The sequence below is a fragment of the Synchiropus splendidus genome, chromosome 1 (genome assembly GCF_027744825.2).
Source record: "Synchiropus splendidus isolate RoL2022-P1 chromosome 1, RoL_Sspl_1.0, whole genome shotgun sequence".
In the NCBI taxonomy this organism is placed as follows: Eukaryota; Metazoa; Chordata; class Actinopteri; order Syngnathiformes; family Callionymidae; genus Synchiropus; species Synchiropus splendidus.
In genome coordinates, this window is record NC_071334.1 from 25,412,211 (window position 1) to 25,437,819 (window position 25,609).

At 44.8% G+C, this 25,609-nt stretch overlaps 2 protein-coding genes across 8 annotated transcripts in view; one reads left to right on the forward strand and one right to left on the reverse strand.

The window, feature by feature from the left end:
• Positions 1 to 267: 267 nt before the first annotated feature.
• g6pc3 (glucose-6-phosphatase catalytic subunit 3) lies at positions 268 to 3,519 on the forward strand. Its single transcript, XM_053854709.1, has 6 exons — positions 268 to 650; positions 1,604 to 1,710; positions 1,780 to 1,870; positions 2,109 to 2,227; positions 2,313 to 2,454; positions 2,529 to 3,519. The coding sequence occupies exons 1-6, from the start codon at positions 433 to 435 to the stop codon at positions 2,866 to 2,868; spliced, it is 1,017 nt and encodes a 338-aa protein (XP_053710684.1). The 5' UTR covers positions 268 to 432; the 3' UTR covers positions 2,869 to 3,519.
• A 289-nt stretch (positions 3,520 to 3,808) lies between these two features.
• Positions 3,809 to 25,609, reverse strand: part of tanc2b (tetratricopeptide repeat, ankyrin repeat and coiled-coil containing 2b) — an 80,773-nt gene continuing 58,972 nt past the window's right edge. For 3 of the 7 annotated variants that reach the window (XM_053854706.1, XM_053854708.1, XM_053854701.1), the window contains 25 exons: positions 23,996 to 24,179; positions 22,356 to 22,604; positions 19,947 to 20,078; positions 17,285 to 17,323; positions 16,411 to 16,692; positions 16,007 to 16,131; positions 14,262 to 14,493; positions 13,916 to 14,085; positions 13,531 to 13,809; positions 13,190 to 13,357; positions 12,899 to 13,059; positions 12,122 to 12,230; positions 11,927 to 12,049; positions 11,634 to 11,870; positions 11,324 to 11,527; positions 10,677 to 10,770; positions 10,385 to 10,518; positions 10,183 to 10,306; positions 9,901 to 10,076; positions 9,602 to 9,734; positions 9,294 to 9,323; positions 8,284 to 8,375; positions 8,067 to 8,213; positions 7,757 to 7,857; positions 3,809 to 7,657 (listed from right to left, as the gene is read on the reverse strand). In XM_053854706.1, coding sequence (XP_053710681.1) covers positions 5,605 to 7,657; positions 7,757 to 7,857; positions 8,067 to 8,213; positions 8,284 to 8,375; positions 9,294 to 9,323; positions 9,602 to 9,734; positions 9,901 to 10,076; positions 10,183 to 10,306; positions 10,385 to 10,518; positions 10,677 to 10,770; positions 11,324 to 11,527; positions 11,634 to 11,870; positions 11,927 to 12,049; positions 12,122 to 12,230; positions 12,899 to 13,059; positions 13,190 to 13,357; positions 13,531 to 13,809; positions 13,916 to 14,085; positions 14,262 to 14,493; positions 16,007 to 16,131; positions 16,411 to 16,692; positions 17,285 to 17,323; positions 19,947 to 20,078; positions 22,356 to 22,604; positions 23,996 to 24,179 — 5,778 coding nt within the window. In that variant the 3' untranslated portion in view covers positions 3,809 to 5,604. The remainder of the gene's footprint in view (positions 7,658 to 7,756; positions 7,858 to 8,066; positions 8,214 to 8,283; positions 8,376 to 9,293; positions 9,324 to 9,601; positions 9,735 to 9,900; positions 10,077 to 10,182; positions 10,307 to 10,384; positions 10,519 to 10,676; positions 10,771 to 11,323; positions 11,528 to 11,633; positions 11,871 to 11,926; positions 12,050 to 12,121; positions 12,231 to 12,898; positions 13,060 to 13,189; positions 13,358 to 13,530; positions 13,810 to 13,915; positions 14,086 to 14,261; positions 14,494 to 16,006; positions 16,132 to 16,410; positions 16,693 to 17,284; positions 17,324 to 19,946; positions 20,079 to 22,355; positions 22,605 to 23,995; positions 24,180 to 25,609) is intronic. The other 4 variants (XM_053854707.1, XM_053854704.1, XM_053854702.1 and 1 more) reach the window with 3 other exon arrangements.

Genomic DNA, 25,609 nt, shown 5'->3' on the forward strand with positions numbered 1-25,609 from the left:
ATATATATATATATGTGTGTGTGTGTGTGTGTGTGTGTGTGTGTGTGTGTTTATCATCTTAGCGTTGATAAACACACACCCATTCCATCTTTGATGTGGACAATGAACATATGAAGTTCAGTTAAAACTACATAAAACGTGAAAATGCCATTTTGATCCTTGTCCACAGGGTGTGTTATGATCTTGTTGCGAAACACTTTAATACATCATAATCACGCAGAGAAAATAAAGCATAGTACTACATTAATAAGGTGCACAAGCGCAATAATGCATAGCGAATCGAAAGTCCTCGAACAGTTTCAAACACGGATGATGTGTTGATGGAACTGTTACTGTCACATTCATGTTGCGGGTCGAACTTCTTCCCTGAATAAGTCCACACCCTCCAGATCGCGTAGATTTCAGGTGCTGCACTGAGGAACAGGCGCAGCGATGGAAGCCTTGCACACGCAGGGAGTGTGGATCGCTGCGACTCTGCAGAAACAGACCAAACATCTGGAGCAGTTCTGGATCGTCGTCACGCATCTGGGAGACCCAAAAGCTGCTTTTCTGCTCGTCTTCCCCTTCACCTACTTCTGCTGTAAACGCGCCGGACTGGCAGTGATATGGACTGCAGCCGTCACCGAGTGGCTCAATCTGGTGCTGAAATGGTAAAAGCTAGCGGAGCTAGTGACAACATTAGCTTCACCGTAGCCGGTCAGTTAGCATGTTGCTAATGCATCACAACACAGCGTTTGTTCCGCAATCGTGTGCAATATTCGGATTTACCGTGCGCTATTTTGTCATGCGAGTAGCTCTGTATTGTTTTTTTGGCGTCATCACGTCCGAAAAATTAGTTAAAAGTTCTTTGATATCAATAAAAACAAAACCTGCATGGTGCGATATTTCATTTGACCCAAAACACACTCCTGTTTTGTTACCTTTGGTAGAGGGACGGCGAGAATGTTGAGTACATGAAAGAACGGACCGTTCCATTTTGCTTCATGGTCTGATGACTTCGATCCTTGAGAAGAGCAAACACGTCATTGCCATTACTATTACATGTAATTATAATTTCGGTGAAGCTGCAAACACGTACGCAGACACACATCTGTTCACGGTGTCCTGTGACAGACGGGCCACCTGTCCAGGGTGTCCGCTGCCTCATAATAGTGGGGATAAGCTGCACAAAAGGAATGACGGAATCACTGTATCGACATCACTCCTGGGTCATAGAAGGAAGGAAAGCCATGGCAGGTTCCAACCATAACATTGTAAATAACGGAAGATATACAGGAGATACCCTTGTACTTAATTTCATCTGAACAGAGTTTGTGGAGTCATCCTGCAGTCCACAGGTTTCATTCTTCGGGTGGTGTCGTCTCTATTTATTTCATATTATCACCATTGAGAAGTTCTAGATTGTTCTCGTTGTGACCTGCATCATTGGTTATTGACCTTAGATACCAGGCATCTTGCTGTGAGATGGGAGTCGTCACACCACTCCCTTTTTTTCCTGTGTCCCAGGGCCGTCATTGGGTGGAATAATATTCATAATAATAATGTGGGACCCATTCATCGAAATGTTTTTGTATCATTCTGAACATTTTCCGTTTTTCTGCAGGTTCTTATTCGGAGAGCGGCCATTCTGGTGGATCGGTGAATCACGACTGTTTGTCACCAATCAGCCCGATGTTCACCAGTTTCCGTCCACATGTGAAACTGGCCCTGGTGAGTTAGAAGATACCAGTAACTAACACGTGAATGACAGTGTTTATTAAACTGGGTGTTGTTGCACAGGAAGTCCGTCCGGCCACGCGATGGTGACGGCGGCCGTCTGGTGGGTCGTGGTCTCGTCACTGGGCTCGTTTCTATACACTCGCACTCGTAGGTAGGAATTTGACCGTGGTTGTTATTTTTATGATTAGTTGATTGGGTTGTTCTCTTCAGACAAATGACATGTCATTCTATTTGTTAAATTCAACTTGTACCTTTCCAGCTTTAAAAAAAAAATCGGGTGTAAAAGTCCAGCAGCTTGGTTCAATACAAATCATTTGATAGATAAAACACTGTATTAAACAATAAGATCTTGCCAGGTCTTGCCATTTACTCGCCGGTTTGTGTCTCAGTGTGTCGTTGGCAGCAGCTCCAGTTCTTTTCTACATGGTTCTCTTGATCACCGTTGGCATCTCAAGGGTCTTTATCCTGGCCCACTTCCCTCACCAGGTCGTAGCGGGCTCGATGGCAGGTCTGTGCCATGTGTGACATCTGTGTTAAAAGATGACTCGCTTGGTTTTTGTCATTCTTATATATTATAATATATCGAAACTCAGGTTTTCTCCTGGGAGTCTTCCTGAACAAGAGAGTACCTGAGGAGCGCTCCCTGCTGTTCTTCTTCAGCTGCAGTGTGGGTCTGCTGCTCTCTGCTGTGCTTCTTCATGCCGGACTGCAGCTCCTGGGAATCGATCTCTCATGGTTTGTCTGGTTCCATGTTGTTTTTGACTGAGGGTGGAAACCTCAGACTTCACAAGTCCCTTCCATATTTGCAGGTCAATTGCTTTGGCGAAGAAACGGTGTAGCCGACCGGAGTGGATTCGCCTGGACACGGCACCCTTCTCCTCGCTGACCCGGGACTGTGGGGCTCTGCTAGGTCTGGGTCTGGCTCAGTACTGGAAGCCAGGGGGCTGGAATCTCCCATGGGCACCGCGGGCTCTGACGCTGGCCCTGTCGTCCCTGGCTCTGTATCACATCCACCGTCTTCCTCTGCCAGTCCAACCTCCCATCCTCTTCTACTCTCTGTTCTTCACCAAGTTTGTGCTGGTGCCGCAAATTGTCATGATTCTCGTGCCTGGTCTGGTTCAACTCTTCACACACACAAAGAATGACTAGAACTACAGTGAAGACCTTTGAACTTTGAGGGTTTACAAGTGGGAACTTTTGTCTCTCTCGGTTTACATGAATGTTTTTCTTTTTTTTCTGTAATAAATTAATGATATTCGATCATTGGCTTTCCATTTGGTGACTTGGCATTTGCAGTCTTGGCTCTTGAAGTCAAGACGAGAAGGAGAAGCTGGCATACATATCAAAGTGAGGTCTGTGTCAGGCACATTTTTTAGGTCCATGTGAGCCAAACTGCTGGTGTCTTCGGAAGATAGGCTGATTGCATTTTGAGCTGTGGACATGGTAATTCACATCTGGCTCAATCAAAAAGGCTCCCTGCAGTGGCATTAGCACTTGTATGTTATCTCCTTTTGAGCCACCCCCTCATCAGCATGAGCCCAAGCCCATTGTCTCCGCTCTTCTGTGATGTCACTATTTGTTGATCTAAAGGTCTTTGAAGTTGTCAAACTCAAACATGCCCAAGAAGGGTTGTCAATGTAGAACGGGAAGAAGAGTTTCAGCCACAGTTGGGAGTTTGTGCTACTATTACACGCTTGGAGATAAGGCGACGCAGAGGAGACTCTTTCAATAAAAGAAAAAAGATTCTATAAATAATGATATAAAACAAACACACACACAATGTCACATTTTTGTGTGATGCAAAATCTCCACAAAACAAGTTTGGCGCATCGATCTGACATTGTTTACCTGAAGTGAGGACAGTGGTGTCACTTTAGTTAATGATGCTGGATTAACAAGAGACCTGTGACCCTGTCAGAAGAACTATCACAACATAAAGCAGGAAGCCATTATATAAAGGAATCACACACCATGATATATACAGTAGCTGGCAGATTGGGACGACCTTCAGCATCATCCATTTCAAATGAGTCTTTCTGCACTTGTTGGTGGAAGACAACATTAAATAAACAAACGACGGGACATGCAGTCAGTTTGTAACCATTTATAAATATGTTCTTCTGTGTCCAGTACATACATTTGACTGTACAGATTACAATCAGTTATCATGAGATTAAAAACACATTCTTTTTTTCTTGTTATTATTTTTAATTAAATGTTTCTTTTTCCGTAGTCACAGCGAACTGAAAGCTCACATTTACAGACAAGAGAACTCTGCTCAGCAAGCAAATACAGGAAAAATAAAATAAAACCTTTGACAGGTGGAAATGATGAGGGTAGTCTTGTATCTCGCGCGCACACACACCCACGTACACAAACACACAGTCAGGACGGAGCTATACACATTTTTGCAGAACTTAAATAGAACATGCATCAGATTATTTACAGCAACCTAATATACACAAACACCTTTACACGGTCGATAGCTTTTGTGTTATTTTACAGTTTATACCTTCATGTCTGGAAACTATATCCCCCTGGTGGCAGCAGGACGCACGCGCTACACACCGATCGCACGTATCGTATACGAATCACTGATTGTAACGCTTACTCAGCGTTTTCTTATTGTGTTGCAGTAGATGTGCACAGAACCAGTAAGTACGCATGTTTTACCGAAACTGACCCGAAGCCGAAAAACAGCGTCTATGTACAACTTGTGCTAGAAAGTCTATACATTGTTATCGGCTCACAGACGTCGATTGCTCATAATGTTCATTAAGGATTCAGTAAATCATAACTGCCGACAACCGTAAAGTAAAGTGCACCTCAGTTTAGACCCTAACAGGCGTTTCTAGTGCAGAAGTGGCGTAGAAGAGCGATGGAGCTAAAGCAGTGGACCCTTGTGCTTGCTATGACTGCTTATGGCAAAAAGGCTGGTGGTGGATGAAGACAGCAGAACACAGTTTGACCTTGTCGAGAGGAAATCGCAGATGCGTCCAGTAAGGTAAGTGGCACTTTGCAAAGAAGGCCCCACGAGTTCAGTCTCGGCTGGTTTGACCACGTGGTTGCTGTGGCATTTATATACCTGCAGCAGGTAAAACAATAGGATCATTTGGAATTTAAAACCAAACATTGCCCAGATTGGACATGACATTTATTTTTCATTGTGAGTGTGTAATCTACTGTCTGTGTAGTTGGATACCTTCACCATTCTAGCAACCAACCTTCAACCTGGCCTTAGCATCTAGCATCTAGCTGTTTGTGCTGGACACCTATGGTAGCTTTTTAGGCCAATGTACCTCTTTTATGGCTCATGTTGATCTTGCTTTGGGCTACTCATAAATGTAACACAAACATCAGTCAAAGTTGGCTAGTGAACTTCTGTCCTCACCATGACCATCAGTCAGATCCACTTTTTGACCAGCACCGGAACAAAGGCAGTTTAATCAACTATGTGTTGTTTATTTCTATGTACAATGCATAACTTAATTATAAATATTGTTTCCCTCTCAGATCAGAGCCTCTAAGTTTCAAGAGCAATGTACAGTATTGAACATAGAGTATTGTTGTTACATAGAACAGCGCCAACTAGCCACCCACTTGTTTAAAAAGCACATTTGAAAGTAAGAAGATTCCAGAGTCCAGAGTCTCTTCAGTCCCACTTGTGGGAATTTGTGCCACTTTTTGGAAGTTCGTTTGACTATGATGAACCACCAGATTGGAGCTGTGTGCAGAATGGGACATAAAATTGAGTTTTTTTTCCACTTCCAAAATTCTGTGTGTGAATTTCACAAGTTCCTCAGGTTCAGTTTGTACACACATACACACAAATCCGCCCTGCGACCCCTGACACAACAAGTCCAGTCAAGCAACTAAGACTTGCCATCACACATTTGACTCTACAAATGGTCTCTTTGGTTTGATGGGGGAGGGTGGGCCTTGGGCCCTGCTGTCACGGGAGAGCTGTCGGTACATGTTGTCCTGGTAGGCCTGTGCCACTGGCAGAGTCCGGGCCACTTTGACATCCGGGTAGGTGGGCACTTGGCTGACTCGCTCTAGAATATCACCACTGCCTCGAGAGCCATTTGCCAGCTTCCCCAGGGAGGAAGGCTGAGTTTGGGAATAGTAGTCTTCCTCTAGTAGGTGTCCATTTTGGGCATTGTTGGTTTTATTGTAGTAGGCAATGTTTCCTAGAGAGTTTGGGGGGCTGTAAGTGGAACCCTGTTGCACAAGCTGGCCGGGCGAAGTGGGACTCACAGCGGAGTCCATGGATGTCATGCCTCTAGACCGAGAGGGCTGATGCAGGTACTGCTGAGTCCGGGCTGTCTTGTCAATAATTCCCATAAAGGGTGTGTTCCGGGAGCGGGTGGCCTCACCTTGGTACAAGCCCCCACCACTTTGCGATGGGGAGATGGGTGAGAGATCTTCGCAAGCACGCTCATATGTGGCCTGCAAAGGAATCTCCATCTGCTGGATGGAGGAAGGCCGGAATCCTGGTCCTAAATTTGAACCAGACCCAGTGGAGATGTTGTTGGTAGACGGGGAGAAACGGAGGCTCACACTCTGAGAGTGGATGAGGGGTCTTGGGGCGGTCACATGCTGCTTCAGCTCTGTAGTGTTCGCACTGACGGGGCGTCTCATCATGTGTGGAATCTCAGGGGAGCCCAGCTGGCAAGATGGAATGGCGCTTGCACGCTCCAGGACGTGTTCAGATACTGGATAGTATGCGGCAGACTGGCTGCGGCTTATTTGAGGTGTCTGGCTGTACCGGATGCCCCCCGGACCCCCGCTGCTGGCACGGTAGGCTGAGGAGGGGCGCTGGGGAAGCTCATCCTTTAACAAGCTGGACTCCATGACCCCTCCTCGGCCGCCGTGCTGACAGAGGGCCCCAGAGCTAAGGCTGGCCTGGACCTGGGACATAGAACGTCCGTCCAGGGACGGCTGGTAGACTAGGCGACTCTCCACGTCCACCGAACCTCCTTGATAACGACTGCCCATCGAGTGGCCCATCGCTCCACCGTAGCTGTTGTTTCCCATCATGCTGCTCGGTTGGTTTGTGCGAACTATCTGAGCTATTGATGGCTGAAGACGAAGACCTTGAGCCTGGTGGTGTTGAGACAGGGAGGGTTGGGAGCTCAGCTGGAAGGACCGTTGGCTGCTCATCTTGGACAACGGAGATTTAGGTCGGCCAGGAAGCTGTTCAGTCTGGAAGCGGACAGGCGAACCAGACTGGGACCTGTATAGACAAACACTTTCCAGTGGTGGACTGGATCTGTACTGCGCAGCCCGTCTTAAAGGGGAAGGGGGCGGACTCTGATGGTCTATACCCTGTCCTCCACTGCCCATGGGGGGTGGGCTAAAGCGGTATGATGACTGATGCACGGGAGATGTGAGGGGTGGGCTGTGTCTGTAGTGGTTTTGATGTGTAGGTGACAAGGACGGGGATGTGGTCTGATAGGTGGCTCGAGTTGGAGAGGACATGGAGGAGGACGTAGGGTGATATTCGTACTGGCCCAGTGGGGAAACTCCTGTTAAATATATCTGATCTGCATGCGTAGGGGACATCGGAGGGCTCTGGATGATGGGCAGGCTCTGAGGATTGTTCAGAGCCTCTGGTGGAGGCAAACCCATAGACATGGCCTCCAGCTCCTGCGCTAGATAGTCCTCGTCCTCAAACAAGTCCTGGACGGGCTCCATGTCCTCTAACCTTGGCTCTGGAGGAGGAGGGAGAGGCATGGAGAGGGAGTCTTCCTCTTCTGGGGGAGGTGTAGGAGGCGGGGAAGGAGGTGGTTCCAGCTCCAGTTCCTGCTGCTGTGGGTCATCCTGATCGAGCTGGTTACATTCTTCTTCCACCCGCTGCAGCAGCCGCTGGATCTCGCGGTTGTTGGGGCACTGCTTCAGGGCTTCATTCAGGTCCTCCAAGGCCTCAGGGAATTGTCTAAAAACAGTAGAACAATTTTTAAAGCCGGGTAAAATACAGAACATCCCTGAATGCATCAACTTGTAATTTTAAATGTAACAAATTCAGACTTTGTACCTGCTGCTACGTTTGGCTCGAGCTCGAGCATAAAATGCCTCATATGACTTTGGTTTGAGTTCCAGAGCCTTGGTAGCAAATTCCTCAGCCATTCCGAAGTCCTGTAAGAAAATTTAGAGTGACATATAATCGTCTATTCAGAAGAAAAGACCATCAATGATTAAGTTCATCAGGACGTATCTAGAGTTACTGGTGAAGGCAAGTGATGCTCTAGTCAGTAAGGAAGATACACACCCACTTGATATAGCAAATTGACATTAAGCTTGTAAAGGAAACCTGTATTTCCTTTCTGCAACAGTTTAGGACTTACGTTCATTTTCCTACGACATCGAGAAAGGTTGAGGAAGAGCGAAACTTTGAGCTCCCTGAAAGTCTTGAGGTCCTCGTTGAAGCCTTCGCGAGGAAACTTTTTGAGGGCATATTGATATCGCTGTGCCGCCTCCTTCACCTTCCCCTTCTGTCAAAGGAATTCTGATTTAAAACTACCCAAAAGCAAATACATGCCAATGAAAATGAAGACCCTTCACCTTGTAGTAGCCATCCCCCTCCTCGATGAGTTTGCTGAGTAAGATGATCATGATGTCGGGTTTGGAGGTGGCCATGGCCCATGTGGCCGGACCTGAGGGACAGAGGAAGGATCAGATGAGATGGAGGATCTTCACAGATAGACACACGGAGGAGAGAGGAAGACAGTGAGAGTGACAATAGCCAACAAAAACATGAAGACTGACATCAACAGCAACAAGAGGAATGAAAACACTTAATATGAGAAGAAAGAACAGGCTGTATATGTTATAGAGTGATAGAATGGTGAGATTTTTAACATCCTTAAATACTTTCTTCTTCTAACTTTTATATGTGAAATACCCATTTTAAAATTATTCTTGACAAACAATACAATCATATAAAATTAAATAACACATTCATAGAAAAAAATACAGAAAGTGACAATAAACCTCAGTCAGAGATAGATAGATAGAAGAAATACAATACATAAAAACTTAGTGAGGCTGAAAGGGTTCTTAGCTAACTTCAAGAGGACATTTAGACACATCTGAGAACGGGTGGAGATTGTTTGACATAACATCAAAAGATGTAACGAACACGCATGCAATCATAATTGTGAAATTACAGTGGACATCAACGTAGGGCTGATGTCACACACATGCAGAGGTGTCAGCGATGACAAGGTGATGAAGCAACAGAGAGAGTCTATCAAGAGGCAAGCGTAAGGGAAGAATGACACTACTGGAGCTTGAGCTCCGCAGGTGGTTGGTGGTTATGTTTCAAATAGACTTGTTATTGATGCACAATGCAGGTGTAAGCAAGCATGGCGTCACTGGCTGGAGGCCGGGTCAGTTCAGGTCAGGGTGCAAACATTGACACAATTGCAGTGACTTGATATTATCCTGTCAGAGTTACGAGTTTGCGAAGCTAAACAGTTGGCCCACATGTAGCAGCACAGACACAACACAGAAAAGGAGAGAGAGCTGTCAAAATGCCTGCTGGGGGGAGACGTCGACAGCCGCCGCTTTACCTCGGGGCCGACTGGGCAGTGTCTGACATCCTGGTGCCGGAGAAAGAGAGAGAGACAGGAGGGGGGCAGGGGCGTGAGCGTGGAGGAAGACAGAGAAGCAGCAGTGAGACGCTTTAGCAGCAACAGCAGCAGAGAGACGGTGAAACACAACAGCGAGCAGCAAGGTGCAGCAGACGCTGGACAAAAGCAACAGGGAGGGGGGTGCTGCATGAAACAGATCCCGTCTATGCCTCCTGAAAGTCGACGGCTCCTTCATGCAACAGACAAGAAAGTTCTGGTTCAGGTAATCACTGTTCTTGTCCTCTTACCTATCTTGGCTCCTTTCTTGAGCAAGGCGACCACCACGGATGTGTTCCTGCAGCCCACCGCCCGGTCCAGAGGTCGCATCCCACTGTAGTCCACGTGCTCAATCATGGCACCGTGGTCCACTAGGAATTGGACCTGAAACCAGCCATTATCACAGCTGATCAAGAAGCTGACTATAATGACACCTATGCATAAATGTTCCAATTTTCTGATCATAATACCACAGTCACTGACTAATTATTGTCATGGAGACCAGAAGATACATGACAGAGAAATACTCATAAGAAATATGAGTATTTACCACGTCAGAGTCGCCATAGAAGGCGGCAAGGTCCAGCGGTGTACGTCCATTCTTGTCGGCGTGGTCGGTGGCAGCGCCACTCTCCACCAAACAGCGGACAACAGGTAAGTGACCCTTCAGACACGCCCAGCTGAGCGCAGTCAGACCTTCCTTGTCCAAAAGGGAGAGCGATGCTCCTGTAGCAGGCAACACATGCACAGAGAACAGATGTGTGAAGAGATGTGAGGAAAGACAGATATGCAGCACAAGTTAGGGCAAACTAATAACCATCCTTGCATTTACCTTGGGCTAATAAAAACTCCACTGTACCCAAGTGACCCTCAGACGCTGCCATCATCAGGGGAGTGCGACCTTGTTTGTCAGGCAAGTTGACGTCGGCTCCATGCGTGAGAAGAAGATCCACTATCTGTCACACACACATGCACACGCAGACCTTTACAAAAGAGCAAACCTAACTTTGTGCAGTGGAAGAGGGGGCGCTAACCTGCCAGTGACCCTGCCGGACAGCACTGAATAATGGCACGATGCCTCGTCTGTTAGGTTGGGCCACTGCAGCGCCTTGTTCCAACAGAAGACGACAAACGTCCAACTTTCCTCGACCTGATGCTGCTGTCAGAGCTGAGCAGCAAACACACAACAGAATGCGTGAGCCACCACCAGGTCATGCCATCGCAATTAATCTTGTACATGATATGGAGGATTTGGTCAGACTATTGGGGAAAAACGGAAATTTGATAAAAAACAACAGCATAATTAAAAAACTCAAACCATCTCACCAGTTTCTCCCCATAGAGAGTCAAAGTTATTAATCTGAGCGCGTTCCACTTCCTCCTCGTCTTTCTCCGGCAGGTCCAGCAGGTAGGAGACGATCTGCAGAGCAAGTAAGACAGAAGCATTGATAGCACACAGTACTCCATGTAATGCAGGGTACAATAATGCAGAGAGTGCTGTTCTTTACTATTTGTTAACTCAGCACTAAGGGGACAAGAAATATTAGGCCAGAAGAAGAGGTTCATCCCTGGATACAAGATTCACGATATGTCTGAAGATTCATTTGTGTTGTTTGACCTCAAACAACTCTGACCCCAAGCTTCAGTTATAATATCATTATTGAGGGGTTCCTGTATTGTATGATAATGAACTGAAGTTTCTCTGATTCACTCATCACCGCCTTGAGTCACTCTTTCTTTTGTGTCAACACAGGTGATGAAAACACACTATTTACTTTGCACAGAAGACAAGCCAGATTGGTATCAGTTATAGATCACCTCTTGACATACATTGTTTCATGCGTTTCTGTTGTTTGATAGACACCAATGGCAAACAATTGACGGCTAAAGGCTTAAAGGAGCTGATCCTCAGACCATCTAATAGTACAAGCCTGCATAGTAGCATCACACCAACACAAAAAAAATGTATCCACCTCGGTGTAGCCCATGCTGGCTGCAGCGATGAGTGCCTGCTGAACGGCGTGGCTCTTCGTAAACGCTCCATGCTGTTGCGACTGAGGCGACTCTTGAGGCCCATGACTCCAGTCACACTGGATGAGATACTTGACCACCTCCATGTGTCCCCTTAAAGCAGCATGCACAAGGGCACACTGGCCATTTCTGTCCAGGTGATCAACCTGTTCACATGAAATTAGAAAGTCTTTTAAATGGCAACAACTCAATCGCTTACTACATTGGAAATCATTTTACTAAGGCAATGAACTCACACCTGAGTCCCCTCACCTTCGCTCTCTTGCGACAAAGTGCTGTCACGATTGCCATGTGCCCTCCAGCAGCAGCATAACCTAATGGTGTCATCCCGCTCTCAGAGGGAGCATCGACCAAAGCTCCAAACTCCAGCAGCAGGGCAACCATGTCCATGTAGCCCAGGTGAGAGTGGACGCACAGGACCGGCGCGTTGTTCAGAACCTCGGTACGATAGTTGACGTTGCCCCCACCCAGCATCAGCAGCCGACTCACCTGAGACCATAAAAAGTCAATAACAGAATTTCTTAGAATTCTTGGGATGTTGGTACCTTGATGTTTGGGGTGTAGAGGTTTCTGAGAGAGGACAGGGCCGCTGAGAGAGTTTCAGTGCTGTAGGAGACCCACAGGCCCTGCAGGATGGACGACGATACACCCACCTTCTTGCTCAAACCCTGAAATGCAGAGAGTGTAAACGCAGTCTTCATCAAGTCCTTATGCATTTGTTTTACAATTGTACTGCATACCTTGAAGATATGTGCTTTAAGGATGTGATGCCCAAGCTCGATGGTCTGCTGGCGGTTCAGCTTGTTCTCCTGACGTGAAAACCAAAAGGCAAGAAGCGTGTGTCCACTCCTGCCAGCACGACACACACATTAGTAATCATACCCCGTGTATTGCAAGACACAATTAGACAGACAACCATTCCCACAAAAGAATCTTGATTCCCAGACTTTCTCAACCCAATTCTTTTCTGGACTCTGGGGCCTGATCACAGCTGAAGCACCCTTAACTTGAGCTTGCATCTTTGGTGAGAAGCATGTGAAGATGCACATCTGTAGAATGGTTTGGGTGAAAAAATATATTCTCCTTCTGCCATCACAGCAGTTCCATGAGCCAAAAGCTGAGATGAAATCTCAAATCTCTCTCTTTTGAGTAAGGGTGTTTTCACACTGCAGACTCCGTCTCGAGACAAAGTGCGTTTGGCTCCAAAGTCCGACGTGAACGCAAGCGAGTCAGCTTTTGGCCGCCAACTTGATCCCACTTGGAGAGCTGCACCTCGTCCCAAGAAGCTCTTCGCGGGGTGTGAGATTCTGGCCTCGGGTGACTCAGCACTAGATGAAACTACGTGTACAGCGACTCCAGTATCCGCAGTGAGAAAAGCCCTTAATCCAACCCCCCAAGAAAATACTGTACTTTTGGATGTAGAGTCACTGAAGCCCCACAACTTTGTAGCTCAGATCAATGTATGTATGGTAGCCCACCAACAGAAAACACAATAAAATACTTGGAAGCAAGCTCACCTGGGATCACAGAGGAACTTGGTCTTCTCCCCCTCCTCCCTCCATATCAGCCACTCTCTGAAAGATGGGTGGACGAACATCCTGGTCCCATCTCTCCTCCTCACCAGGAACACAGACAGATTATCCATACGCTGCTGGAAGTCCTCCCAATCCAAAGTACCCTGGAGCAAGACATTTGGTCAGTAATTGCAGCTGTGTGAATAAAGTATCTGTTTTATCGCACATTGGCCGTACACTTACATGAGTCTGTCATGACACAATGACTCACAACATCTGATATCTGATATTCACCTGCAAGTTTCCAGCATTAATGGCTTGATAGATCTGCTCATCGGTCAGGGGGTGAAGAGATGCCACGGCCACATTGAGCAGAGGAAGTGCCCGCTCGAACGAAGACTGTGTGGGGAAGCGCATGTTGCACTGCAGCAGGTAAACTTCAGCCAAGTTCACCGGAACCACCTGACACACATCCAGACATTAGTTTCATGAAACAATAATAATACAAATAACAATGAGACAGCTAGATTTAGGAGGACATAAGTATGGATTTAGTTGAGATAAGATTAAAAAAGAAACCAAAATTTCCAGCACACAATACCGCACATGTTTAGGAAAACCTAGATGGTATTGACCTTGTAGCTGGAGCTCTTGAGGACCAGGTATCCCCTTTCTATGAGGTCAAAGGTCAGCTTGAGGTACAGGTAAGAGCCCTGGCTCAGGGCCTTAAGGTGAGTGCTGAGCTTCCCAAAAGTAGTGTTGTCCATCTTCCCATTGAGCGAGATGTTGTTCTGGATCTCTGGGCTGCTGTGGATGCGGTGTAGGATGTAGCTCTGTAGGTCCTGATCTATGGCATCGTTCTCCTCGTAGCTATCCAGGGAGATGCAGCGGAAGGGCGGCGAGTTGGTGATTTCCTGTGCCAACGGAACAACAGAAATGTACTTAGTGTGATTCAGAAATATGCAATTGCCTTCATGTATTTAAGAGACTAGGACTTTTAGGTGAAGACTGAGTTTTTACCTGCAATGTGGTTCTGACCGTGACCACCAGTTTGAGCCACGGAGGGAACCTGTTGATGGTTTTGGTGAGGAAGGACACAATGGTGTCGCCATAGTCTGGCTTGTGAAACTCAGCTTCATTCAGACCGTCAATAAGGACGATGAGATCGTCATCCGTGTTGATCTTCCTCTCTGAAAAAGCCGTGCAATTCATCTCAAACCATATGTTAAATATAAATGTATAATATTTAAAATCAGTAAAACCACAAGATAGAATAACAAATGTAGTTAGATAGCAATTTAAGCATATAACGAAACAATATTAGAAGTGAAAATACGGTTTCAAAGTAAACAAGAGGCACACTTACCTTTATAAAGTGCATCCAGGGGCTCAAGGACTCCCCTCCTGAAGGCAGCCATAGGGTCCTGAACGCAGGACCTCAGGCTTAGGACACTCTGCAGGTGCGGCTCTCTCAGCATCTGCTCCCTGTAGGATGCCAGGTGGGGAGAGCGGCAGAGCAGAGCTGCAATGTTGTGCACAAACTCAGGCACCAGGCACGTGTAGGCATTGTCAGCCTGGCAGTAGTGGTAAGCGACCACCTGGGGGTCAGATAGATGCAGGTCAGGAGCGAGTGAGACATAGTTTCAATGCAATACTGTGAGGTGGAAACAACCATGTTTCTTTCCAGAAGCTGCTAACATCCAACCTAAACAATTCGTGTACTCAAATTAAGTACATGGGCTCCTCCACAACGGTGCAAATGCTGACTAAACCTGGATTCAGTTTGGGGTACCCACCAAACACGCAACAGAATCCCACAATGCACAGCAACTGCATAATCTAAAAACTGTATTATGTTTATAATTAAATCAGTAGTTCTGATGAACACAAAGAGTTTCAGAAATGCCATATTGCTCGGTATCTGTGGGTAGAGCCAGATTCACCAGTGGAGAATCTCAGATAAATCTTCTTTTCTTTGTTGTTTCGCTGCACTGATTCGATGCAGTGTCATGATGGATGAACACATGTAATGTAACACAAAGCTACTTGTATATTTCTTCTCTGCAGGGTAATACTTCTGAATAATTCATCCCATCAGGCTGCCGGGGGACTGAGAATGAGCTCATGTGTGAGAAGACAGGAACATGGAGGAGTCAAGTGTTGAGCTAAGCGCTTCACAGTTGAAATATTGTCCAGTGAATGACTTAATGAATGAACCCAGCCAGCAATGTTCTTTCATTTGTAATCTCAGCTGCCTTTCATTTCCGATGTAAAAGCAGGAATTAGAAAATGCAGGTTTAATTTCTGTCACACCTCCTGTTCACTTAAACTAAGACTACGGTCTTATCAGGGTTTCCGCACATGTAAACAATCGTGGCACACTGGAAAGGGTTTCAATAAGAGCTGCCATGCCGTCAGAATAATAATCGGTTTTAAAGATGAAGTCTTAAATGATGAACTGTATTAAAACAAAGTGGAAACATCAAAGCAAATAGAAAACACATAACATGGGTAGCATCGCGGAGGTGGACATGTTTTTTTTCCGAATAAATCCAGAAAGAAATATTATAATAGCTGAAGTCAGATGCTCACAGTCACGCATGGCTGGCAATATGAAGGGACCTTTCTCTGCAGGACCTCATCAAGACTGCATTCTGTTCCATGTATTTTTATTTATTTCTTTATTTTCAGGGGGCTGCGTCTTTTCATTCATATGAATAACTGCCAAACAACCATCTTTTAAACATGTGAAGTGGAATTCAATAATTAATATACAGAGATGACAAGAGCTAATTGTTTGGTGGGGAAACATCTCTCTGCAGTTATGAATATTTCATCATGCTCTCTGGCAAAGTTGTCTTTTCTTTATTAAACACATCTGCATAATGCAGCAGGCAAAGATGGAGGGGACGATCTGTAAGCTGCGCTATATCTCTGCTCAGCTCGAAATAATAACTTTAGCACGTGTGCATGATGTCAAGTGTTTCCGGTGTCCACAACTGTCAAGGTAAATAAACAACTAAGACCCTGGATGAGACCCAGGATGTGTCCAGGATGTGTGTGTACAGGAAGTGGATTTGGCAGCAATATGGCCACACAGGTGGGTGTTACCTGAGAAGCCAGCCTCCTCATGGATTCCTCCTGCCGTCGCCTCATCTCCGGAGTACCAGGACAGCTGCCTCCTCCCAGGGTACCATGTGTGGGCTGAGGCTGTGTGAGTGGAAGACCCTCACCATCTGGACACAAGACCGCACAGCACATGAATGACTCTTGAATGACATTCTCAGTTCTCTAACTCTCTACCAAACACGAGTCATCAATAATGACGGCAAAAGAACTAACCAATGCTACCATTTTGGTTATGCCGGATCGATACATAGTGCTCATTTGAAATGTGATCACTGATAAACAATATGATCAGCAGCCTAAAAGGCTCCCTACAAGCTGCCCTACTATAAAAACGAGAGAACAAATGCTGAGGTTTCAAAGTGCATTCAGTATCTGTTGGTACATACGCTTGGGAGAAGCCTGAGGACTGTCCGATGCGATCTGTCTCATCCGGGTGCCATGGCAGCTGAGCGCCACCAGGCGGGAGACAATGGCAGTCTTTCCAAAGCCAATGTTGCCCACGACAACCACACCACGGTTGCTGCTGCAGTTGGGACTGTTGAGGTGAGCATCAATCTCCTGGAAGAGCCACTCTCGCCCCGTGAAGACAGAGTCCATAGTGATGCTAGGAACCTCAAAAAGCAGCGGTTTGAGCGCAATGTCATGGGGCCTGTAGGGGGCGAAGCGGACTAAAAGAGAAGAACATACAGTGATAAGCAAACGTCATGTTTTGATTATTATTATACATATTTTTTCCACATAATCAAACCATGAGCTCAATGGAAATATGATCTGGTTACTTTTCTTTGTCATACCCACTTTTTTGATAATTCTCAGAGGGGAGGCGGAGCCTAACATGGCTACGTAGGGAAACTAGTCACTATAATCAGTAATAACCTTTGGACTGCAGAAGGAAACACACTCCAGCAGAAGAAGGTCATAGGGAATAGAACCTTGTTCTCTCCAAGCCAGCAGGTGTATTAAATATGATCTTTACGTAGTATTAATTATAAATAAAATCTGAATGTAACCAAAATAATAATAATAATTTGCTTTGAGTTGATGTTATATAATACATATTGAATTAAAAAACTGAAAAAAAAAAATGAAGATGGATTAAATGCATCCACTCTGTTTTGACCATTACCTAATTCCTTCAGTAGGGGGAGCGCTTACATAAATTAGCACCATCAAAACAGGACTTCCTTCACTTCCAACATCAGCATGCAGACAGGAGCTGGTAACTATCTCTAGTTCAACGTGATAACTACAGAGACTTACGTGACTGTGACTGCCAGGCATTAGCGCTGTTAGCAGAAGCTGCCGCAAACAAAACAGGACAAGAAAAAGGAAGCCAAAGGTTAGAAAAGAAAAGAAAACAAAAGGGAGGCACCACATAAACAGCAGACCCAGAGAAGATCTAAACAAAATTTTATGCCAAAGCAACAGAAGAATGTAGCGCTTGTACACGCACGGTACACACTGGAGCAGCAAGGAAGCCAAGCCAGAATTGAGGAAGTACTAGGGCCGATTAAACAGAATAAGATGACATGGCAGAAATATATTCATTATAGTAATTACAAATACATACAAACACACGGAAAAACCCAGTGTAGCACAGTGCACTACTGTACAAAGCACCAGTATATGTGCAACATTACATTGCGATGATAGAACATTAGATTTTGACAGGCACATTGAGAATGAAATGCTATTGTTGTGTAGTACAGCAATATGAAGAGTTGCTGAGTAAAGCATAGGATAGTAACCATTTCCTTTAAACCATAGAGGAGTCGTGTACAGTATAGTAGAGCGTAGTATAGTAGCAGTACAGTACAGTTGTGTATGAAAACATGCGCCAGTTGGTTTAGTCATGTTGAATTCTAATGAAGCACAATGCGACCATCGTTCAGAGCGAACCGCTGTCGCCATCCGGATGCTTGTGCTCATAATCCTCTCTGCTCCCCTCCCTTGAGCAAGGTATCACTTCCACCAAGCCCTCTGCTGCCACGGCCAGACGCAGTGAGAGTCTGAGAGGATTTAATAATTCAGCAGGTGACTCACGGTGGTGAACAGGAGGAGGAAGAGGGAGGGAGACTACAGAGGAGAGGAAGAGTAGGTTGAGATGGTGGGCCAGTTCATGGTGAAGGGTCTGGGGAGAGCGGTGGTGGTTTATCTCACGTCAGCTGGAGGAGATTTCTCACTGCTGATGTGGGAGTTTGTACACTTAAAAATAGTTCACACTTGAGCCCGGAGCAGAAAGCAAACCCGGGTGTTACCTTTTGGATCCTGACAGTGACTTCAAAGCTGCTCCTGGAGGCAACACATGATGACTTTGAATGACAGTAGTCTCTAGATGGAGTGTGCTTACTTGCGTCACAGCCTACCGACAGCATGTACCATAAATGGTAATAATCATGCTGAGCAAGCATCAAACCAATAACATCCACTGGAACGGATGAGCTTCAAAGACCCCCAACTCCTTCTGATCTATTTCCTTCAGCAACCACCCAGAATAATTTAACACTACCACTTGCCTTGAGATCTAAATCACTGCATTATTTTGGCTCAACACTCAGGTATTCTACTGTTATGTAAAGTACAAATCAGAGTAGACGTTGCAATGCCATTAACAGGTTGACTGTATTTACAGGATGAACTATTTATAGCCTCAAATGGCATGAGGTAATTGAGCATTTCAACATCATACTTTGCAGTTATGCACTGCTTAAAGATTATAGTCAACTGTAGCCATCCTGAAGGCACTGCCCGCAACACAACTTTAGAGATTACCCTATTAATAGTAATTCCAACAACTGAATACCATAATGAACACCATAATGTTAAATAAAAGAATACTGAAAAAAACATGACCAATTTGAAAAAGTTACAATTTTGTGTGGCCACCTAATTGTAGATTTTGTTTTGTACACTGCTGTAACCGAATTTGTGATAAATATCATAGGCAAGAACCTAATGTAACACTGAAGCAAACTGCAGTTGGTTATTCTTCACTACTGTTATCACAGCATGCAGCACAGTGTTCTATGCTATAGAACACAGCATCACTGTAATAACCCTTAAATCTAAGGAGCTTAGTCATATCCCAGATATACCGTCATGTGAAATAGACACTGTAATTCATGAGTTCATAAAGGCCATGTTGTATTTGTTCATACAGAACATTATCATTGAATGGTACGCAATTTAGTGGACAATATACTGTAAGTAACATGTATTCAACATTAAGCGCTACGAATTCACAGTTAAGATTAAGAATAGGGATATTGATTGTATACTGCAGTCCACGCTTATGTTGTTATAGAGGTATAGAAACTTGCTAATAAATGTACACAAAACCAACAACGGCATAACTAAATTCAGAATAATGTAGTTCGATGTGGACATATTTTGGAAAAGTGGCCATTTCGCCAAGGAATGTCAAACAAAGCCAACAAGAACATGATAATGAAAAGAGCATTGTTAGCTAACAGTCTAAGCTACCTGCTAGCACAAGCTACGCGCTTGTGAGCGGAGGCAGCAGCACAGTGAGAGGATGAGCTGGTGCCACAAAAAAACCAAAAGCAAAGACAAATGGCAGAGCAAGCGTTTGTGTGAACAGAGAAGGTGGGAGTCAGAATGTTAGCGGTGGGCAGCAGCAGAAGCATCAGAGGGACAAGAAGGTCCAGTTCCAGTCTGACTCACTCTCCTGGAAACAGCTCTCTCTGGCACTTCATTTCAAAAGATAAAGTGAGCTGGAGAAATCGTTTGTCAGCTGACCACATGACGCATAACCAGCTTTCTCTTATCCAGACTAAAATTATCGACAACGCCTGAGGTCATCAATTCCTGTTGTTAACCCCTTCCTGCCGCAATGTCACTTTTTTATTTTCTTTAGTTAAAAAGGAAAAATGCATTGCAAGTTTTAAGTCGGTGGTCTCACCTCGTACGTCCGGCCCTGATCGACCTGGTCCACATGTAGTGCTCTGTCTTGGCATACGCAGCGAGGTGCGTAGCGGTGTGTGTCTCTGCTCGTCCAGATAGGCCAGATCCTCCAGATGAGCCGAGCTGGTGGCTGCGGGGGCAAAAGAGGTTAGTTGACACGCACAACAAACATGCTGACAAGCAAAGTTGTGCGATGACACTTGACAAACACAAAAATCTAATGCAATCTGGATTATCACCAATTGGTTCATTCCAGTTGTCTCCAGGACTGGGAAATTCCCAGTTACGCCCCCAAAGCCCCAGTGACATCATCCGACATTTTGCAGTTGGAAGTTAGAAGAAATGTCACGATCCTGAGTATGCAATCCAAGATGGCAAATGTAAACGGGAAGTAGAAGCATGCAAGCACATTCCGCTACAAAATTTCCCTTGGAATTAAGAACGTTTTTTCTGATTCTCAATAGTTTGCGTTTCCTCTTCATCCTGCGGGTTATAGCATGAATTCATCAAGAGGTCGCTTACATCCAACCAAGAGTTTTTGTGGACGTCACTATCTTCTGTTCCAACATCGGTAACTGAAAAGCATTGAACTCGACTTCATTCCCAGCTCTGACATCCCACTTCTGAGGTAACCGGAACAAGAAGTTCATGTACTCATCTGTGAAAAACAAACCCTACGTGGTGGTAGACAGCCAACTCACTCACACACTCACTCACATCTTGGGACTGTGGGATGAAACGTCTTTTAGTCTTCGCTTGAAACAAGCTTAGATGTCAATTTTAAGAAAAACCTGCAGAAGCAGCCGCACCAGTAAAACCAGCAGCAGTCCACTCTCTCAGGATTCATTAGCTCAGCAGACTAATGTCTTATTCATGTAGCCACCACCAGCTGCTGGCTGTTCACACCACGCTGCATTTTCAGAGGCCGCACCCCAAAACATGAATGATTGATAAGATTCAGAGAGTAAGCAACAGATGGGATGATCTATGGTTCAACAGATGAGGCCCAAGACAGAACCCTCAAAACTAAAACTGTCTAGTGGTTTAGCAGCAGACGCCACACAAGTTTTTGGATCTAATCCCAGAGAGAGAGCCGAGTTGACACGAGAGTGTGTCACTTTTAATAGGAATTGCACTATTTGAGAATAACTATTCATTTTAATCCCAAAAGTTTGGTTTGCTGTATTGAAATGTTACAGAAGCAACAGAAAATGCAACAAGCCCTGAACTCTAGGAATAAATGGTTATTTATAGGGACATGAAGAACAAGTCTAAACATTTCATTTTTGATATTGTCAAAACATAGTGCAAAAATAATAGTCTTCATTCACCACAACGACTGTCATGAATTCAAATAATATAGAGACATGAGAATAATCACAACAATACTACTGATATTACGGAAAAGGTTTATATAATAATGACAATAACATTATTATTATAGTCCTTGGACATGCAAAATGAAACTCTTCTCATCTCATTTGGAATGAATTAATATTCTTCATACATTATTATTTAATGTAGCATTGATAATGAACACAGAATTGGATAGCAAATCCCCCCTATTAAAATCTGTTTTTAATAATACAGCTTCTGTTTTTGGTAGTAGATCTCTCATTAAGGTATGTTCAGAGAGGAAAGAAACACCACCAACAACAGTAACAACAGTACCTCAAGCTCCCTGATGTCCTAAGAACAAACCCTCCTACTGATCAACATGATCCAACAACCAATCGCTCTTTCTCCCTCAGCTCACATCTTCACCGGTTTGATTCCATGTCTGAGACCTAGCACTCACCATCCAACCAAAAATGAGCCACAGCAGTTCCTCAAAATGGGGGAGCCTGGCAGCTGAGAATGTTGCTGGGGCGCCTGGGCAGCTAAAACGAGAGTCAGCAGGGGTCCTGACTCCAGCACTGACTCACCAAGATGCTCGCCAGTAGAAACATCTCAAGAGACCATCATCATCATCTTTTTCCTCTTAGTTGTATAATTCACATTAGCAGCAGCCATAACCGTAAATGAAGCTGTTGTTATCATTAAAGTTGCATTAAGCAGGGCTGAAGTAGTCGTACCAGCAGTAATCCTTGTACATTTAGTAGCATTTATAATGGTGGACGTAGTCACAGTTGTAGTAGTGGTCTTAATGGTACTGTACCACTTTAAATTAGAAACAGCAGTACAAGCAGCATTGATGATATTCCTTTGTGTAGTAGATGTTAAAGCCACAATCACAAAAGCATAATAAATAATTGGTTTTACTAGAAACTTGACCAATGAATGGAAAACTGGCAGGTCGAAGAAACATGCAAGGTAAGAAATGCAAGAGCCATGTGAGCAGAAGCATTGAGCATCAACGGCATCAATGTTTCCCACTGCTCCTGGTCTGGGACAGGGAAGCACTCACCGGCCACAGAGTTGGGTCGGGGCATGAGGTATAGAGGGATGGAGTGGGCAGAGTGGGAGGACATGCTCTCCAGGTTTCTCTCAGGGATTTTGTTGAGGCTGTAGGTGGAGGCAGTCATGTTCTCGTCCACTCGGTAGAGAAACGAATCCATGCCTGATTTTTGCGACTGCCAGAGCTTTAGGTTGCCCCGTGAGTTCTCGCCATGTTTCGCACTGCGATCCATGTTCTCTGAGTAGCTGGTCAGGGTGGCTGCAACACAGAGAGGGAAACCATTCATTTTCTTAACATCTTCAATGAAGGAATGTGATCACAGTACTCTCACTTCACCACTATGGTTTGTTTGTCCCACCAACCAACTTCAGAGGTAATAAAACATTTGCATACTCAACTACAAGATGTGACACCTAGAAACAGTATTTCACATCTTCAAATATATTGAGTTTTCTATATTGTTTAGTTTGTTCAGTGGCAGTGAAAAGATTTAAAACATGGTGACATGATGGTTTGCCATCAATTTCAATTCTATTAATTCTAATTCTATTAACGGCCCAAACTGATATACATTTAAACCAAAACTATATAAAACAGGTATATAACTTTATATTTGTGTGCATAACTCTATAAAAACAGGTGGCTGGATGGTTTCATTTGCATGGTGCATGAATTCAGATCAAAAACGCAAATCTGTTCGCATTTTCTGAGGTTTAAAAGCAGCAGTGCAGAAATCTGTCGGATAAAGGGCAGAGAGTTCCGTGTACCATCTTAAAAATGCATGAGAATACGTGACAAGTTTTGGAAACGGGATCAAGCATCGAGACAAGTGAGGAAAACAAACTTAGAACACACATCATTCGGCTAATATAATTACACTCATCACATCAGACCGATGAAATTACAGGCGTTTTTGTTGACATTAAAGTGACCCAATGCAGTGTTTTCACCCCGGTCACTTCTCTGCTGAGACTGGAGCTTCCCCGCAGCTAAGCTAGTCTGTGGAGGTGGAGCTGCAGGGACGCTGGAGAGTTGGCCAGTGTTACACAGGTGAAAACAGAGCATTTGTAAAGCACAATATAAACTGAACAATATAAGCACCTGTAACTGCATTGTTCTGATGTGACGAGGTTCAATCTTGACGAAATGAAGCTTGTTTGCCCATATATTCCCTTTTTTACTGATCAACCACTGTGATTGGTTGACTGGGCTGCAAAGCATCATGGGAATTGTCCAGGTTCAAGTCACTGTAACTGAGTCTCTTTTTGGGAGTGGTGGCACCGCAAATGCAGGGCGCTATATTAAGACTTCAACAAACCACTTTGAAGGTTCAGAGAGAGACAGCTCAATCTGATCTTACACAGCCACTGCGAGGCTCTGTGATCTACAAATCTTGCCTTGGCGATTGACTGGTAGATTGCGATCAACGTAATGGGCACCCCTGGTACAATTGCTGCCAACAATATTATTGCTAAAGTGATTACGTTGCAAACATTGAAACAGCTTAGCAAGTCCTTACATTGCTGAGACGCTGAAGTAGTATAATAGCAGTGTCAATATCAAAGGAATTAATCCATCATTAAATATCACAGTGGTGTCGTAAGTACACTATACAACTGCCCTCGTTCTCAGCGCTAGCAATAACTCACCGATAATCCCACTGTCCCGACTCTCTAGAGTTGATGTTGGACTGGTGACGGAACCGTAGGCGCAGTCCTTGTTTCCCGCCTGGCTGGGCATGGCAGTGGGGAGGGTGGAGCAGGGGCTGCCAGCAGTGGGTGAGGCGGTGCTGCTGGTCAGTGTAGAGCACGGACTGATCCTCTGGTTCTGGACCTGTCACACAAAAAAAACAACCAGATCATGATGAGCCAGAGTGATATATTGGATTTTCCATTTCACTCTCTCAATGCAGCAAAAAAAAAGCTGACCAGTAAGATGAGAAAGCAGATTAATGACAGACAAGGAAGAGCAACAACCAAGTTTAAGGGAGGGGCAATTACGCAAATAAGAGTCGCTATAATCCCATGCTTCTTTTGTGGATGGATTAATGTAAGAGAGAGGAAATTTGAAGTGGATTATAGCTAAAAATATAGACCGATCCCTCATAACATTTTCAGCCCCTGAAAAACATTGTGCAAGGCCACCTTTCCAACTAAAGCACACAGCCCATGACAAAAAATTAACTGTACTCACATTTATACGCAGCCACGCCAAAATAAACAACCACACCTCTCACCAAAACATGGCAAACACAACTATCCCCAGCAGATGTGAGTTTTAAGTGTCAGTCTGCAGTTGCACACCTCATCCAGACGTGGCAGTAAAGAGTGAATTCAATGGTTGGCCATTGAGAGTGAGTTGCGAAGTCAGGGATCAGGACGGTGTTGGCAGTGTGGTTTAATCTGCAGATGAAGTGTTTGGGTGGTGGCGCTAATCGCATGAGCGCTAGTTTGATCCTGCTGTCAACATCAACAAGCGTCGGTCAGCAAGACATTGATCTCAGATCGCTGCTAAACGAATCTCTGAGCATGTTTTATGTTGCTCCATGGGTTATATTTATACACGCAAAAGTCATTCACAGCAGACGTCAACTAACACTGTAAATTCAGCATGTTTCTGGTTGTATTTGTGCAACATACCACCAATATTGATTTTTAATTTTGAGCTATTGGTTCAATTACACCGTTGTTATGTGCTTCATTGGTAAACTTGAGACGTTGGTTATCCTGTGTTTCTGGTTCTCCTTGCATCAATGTTATTTCTGCAACAGCATTAGTCATGTTGGTACAACCACAGTATCCTGGAACCATACTGTTCCAGCAACCTAACAATTTCTATGATATGCATTGTACTTCCAAACTGCATTCCAAAGACCAAAGTCTATTCCAGAAGTCTGTCGCTATTGTAGGTGCCTAGGTGCTGCTATTGTATCAGACTTCCAGTAGCAGCAGCACAATTCTTCATTTGACTAATTCGATAGACTTGTGTTTTCAGCCGATATTTTTTATTCAATTCTCAATGACTGAATCTAATTTAGCAGAATGAAAATCAAGAGGCCTTTCGCCGAACAGAGGCGCTGTAGTGCCGAGTGAAATCTTGTAAATCCCGAACATAGCACAAAACAGACAGCAAAAGCTCTTATCTTGAGTCTTCAGGGAAGTTCGCCGGTGTTTGTTGATTCAATCTGACTTTTCGGGGCAGATATGCAAAATAATAAAGGAAAGTTAGCACAGTGTGCAGGATGCGGCAGGGTGCCGGAGTGA

What these genes read in the sequence shown, in the direction of transcription:
- g6pc3 (XM_053854709.1), top strand. Translation starts at nt 433, where the DNA reads ATGGAAGCCTTGCACACGCAGGGAGTGTGGATCGCTGCGACTCTGCAG. An exon ending in CGTAGCGGGCTCGATGGCAG is followed by an intron (nt 2,228 to 2,312) that starts GTCTGTGCCATG and finishes ATCGAAACTCAG; the next exon opens with GTTTTCTCCTGGGAGTCTTC. An exon ending in CTGGGAATCGATCTCTCATG is followed by an intron (nt 2,455 to 2,528) that starts GTTTGTCTGGTT and finishes CCATATTTGCAG; the next exon opens with GTCAATTGCTTTGGCGAAGA.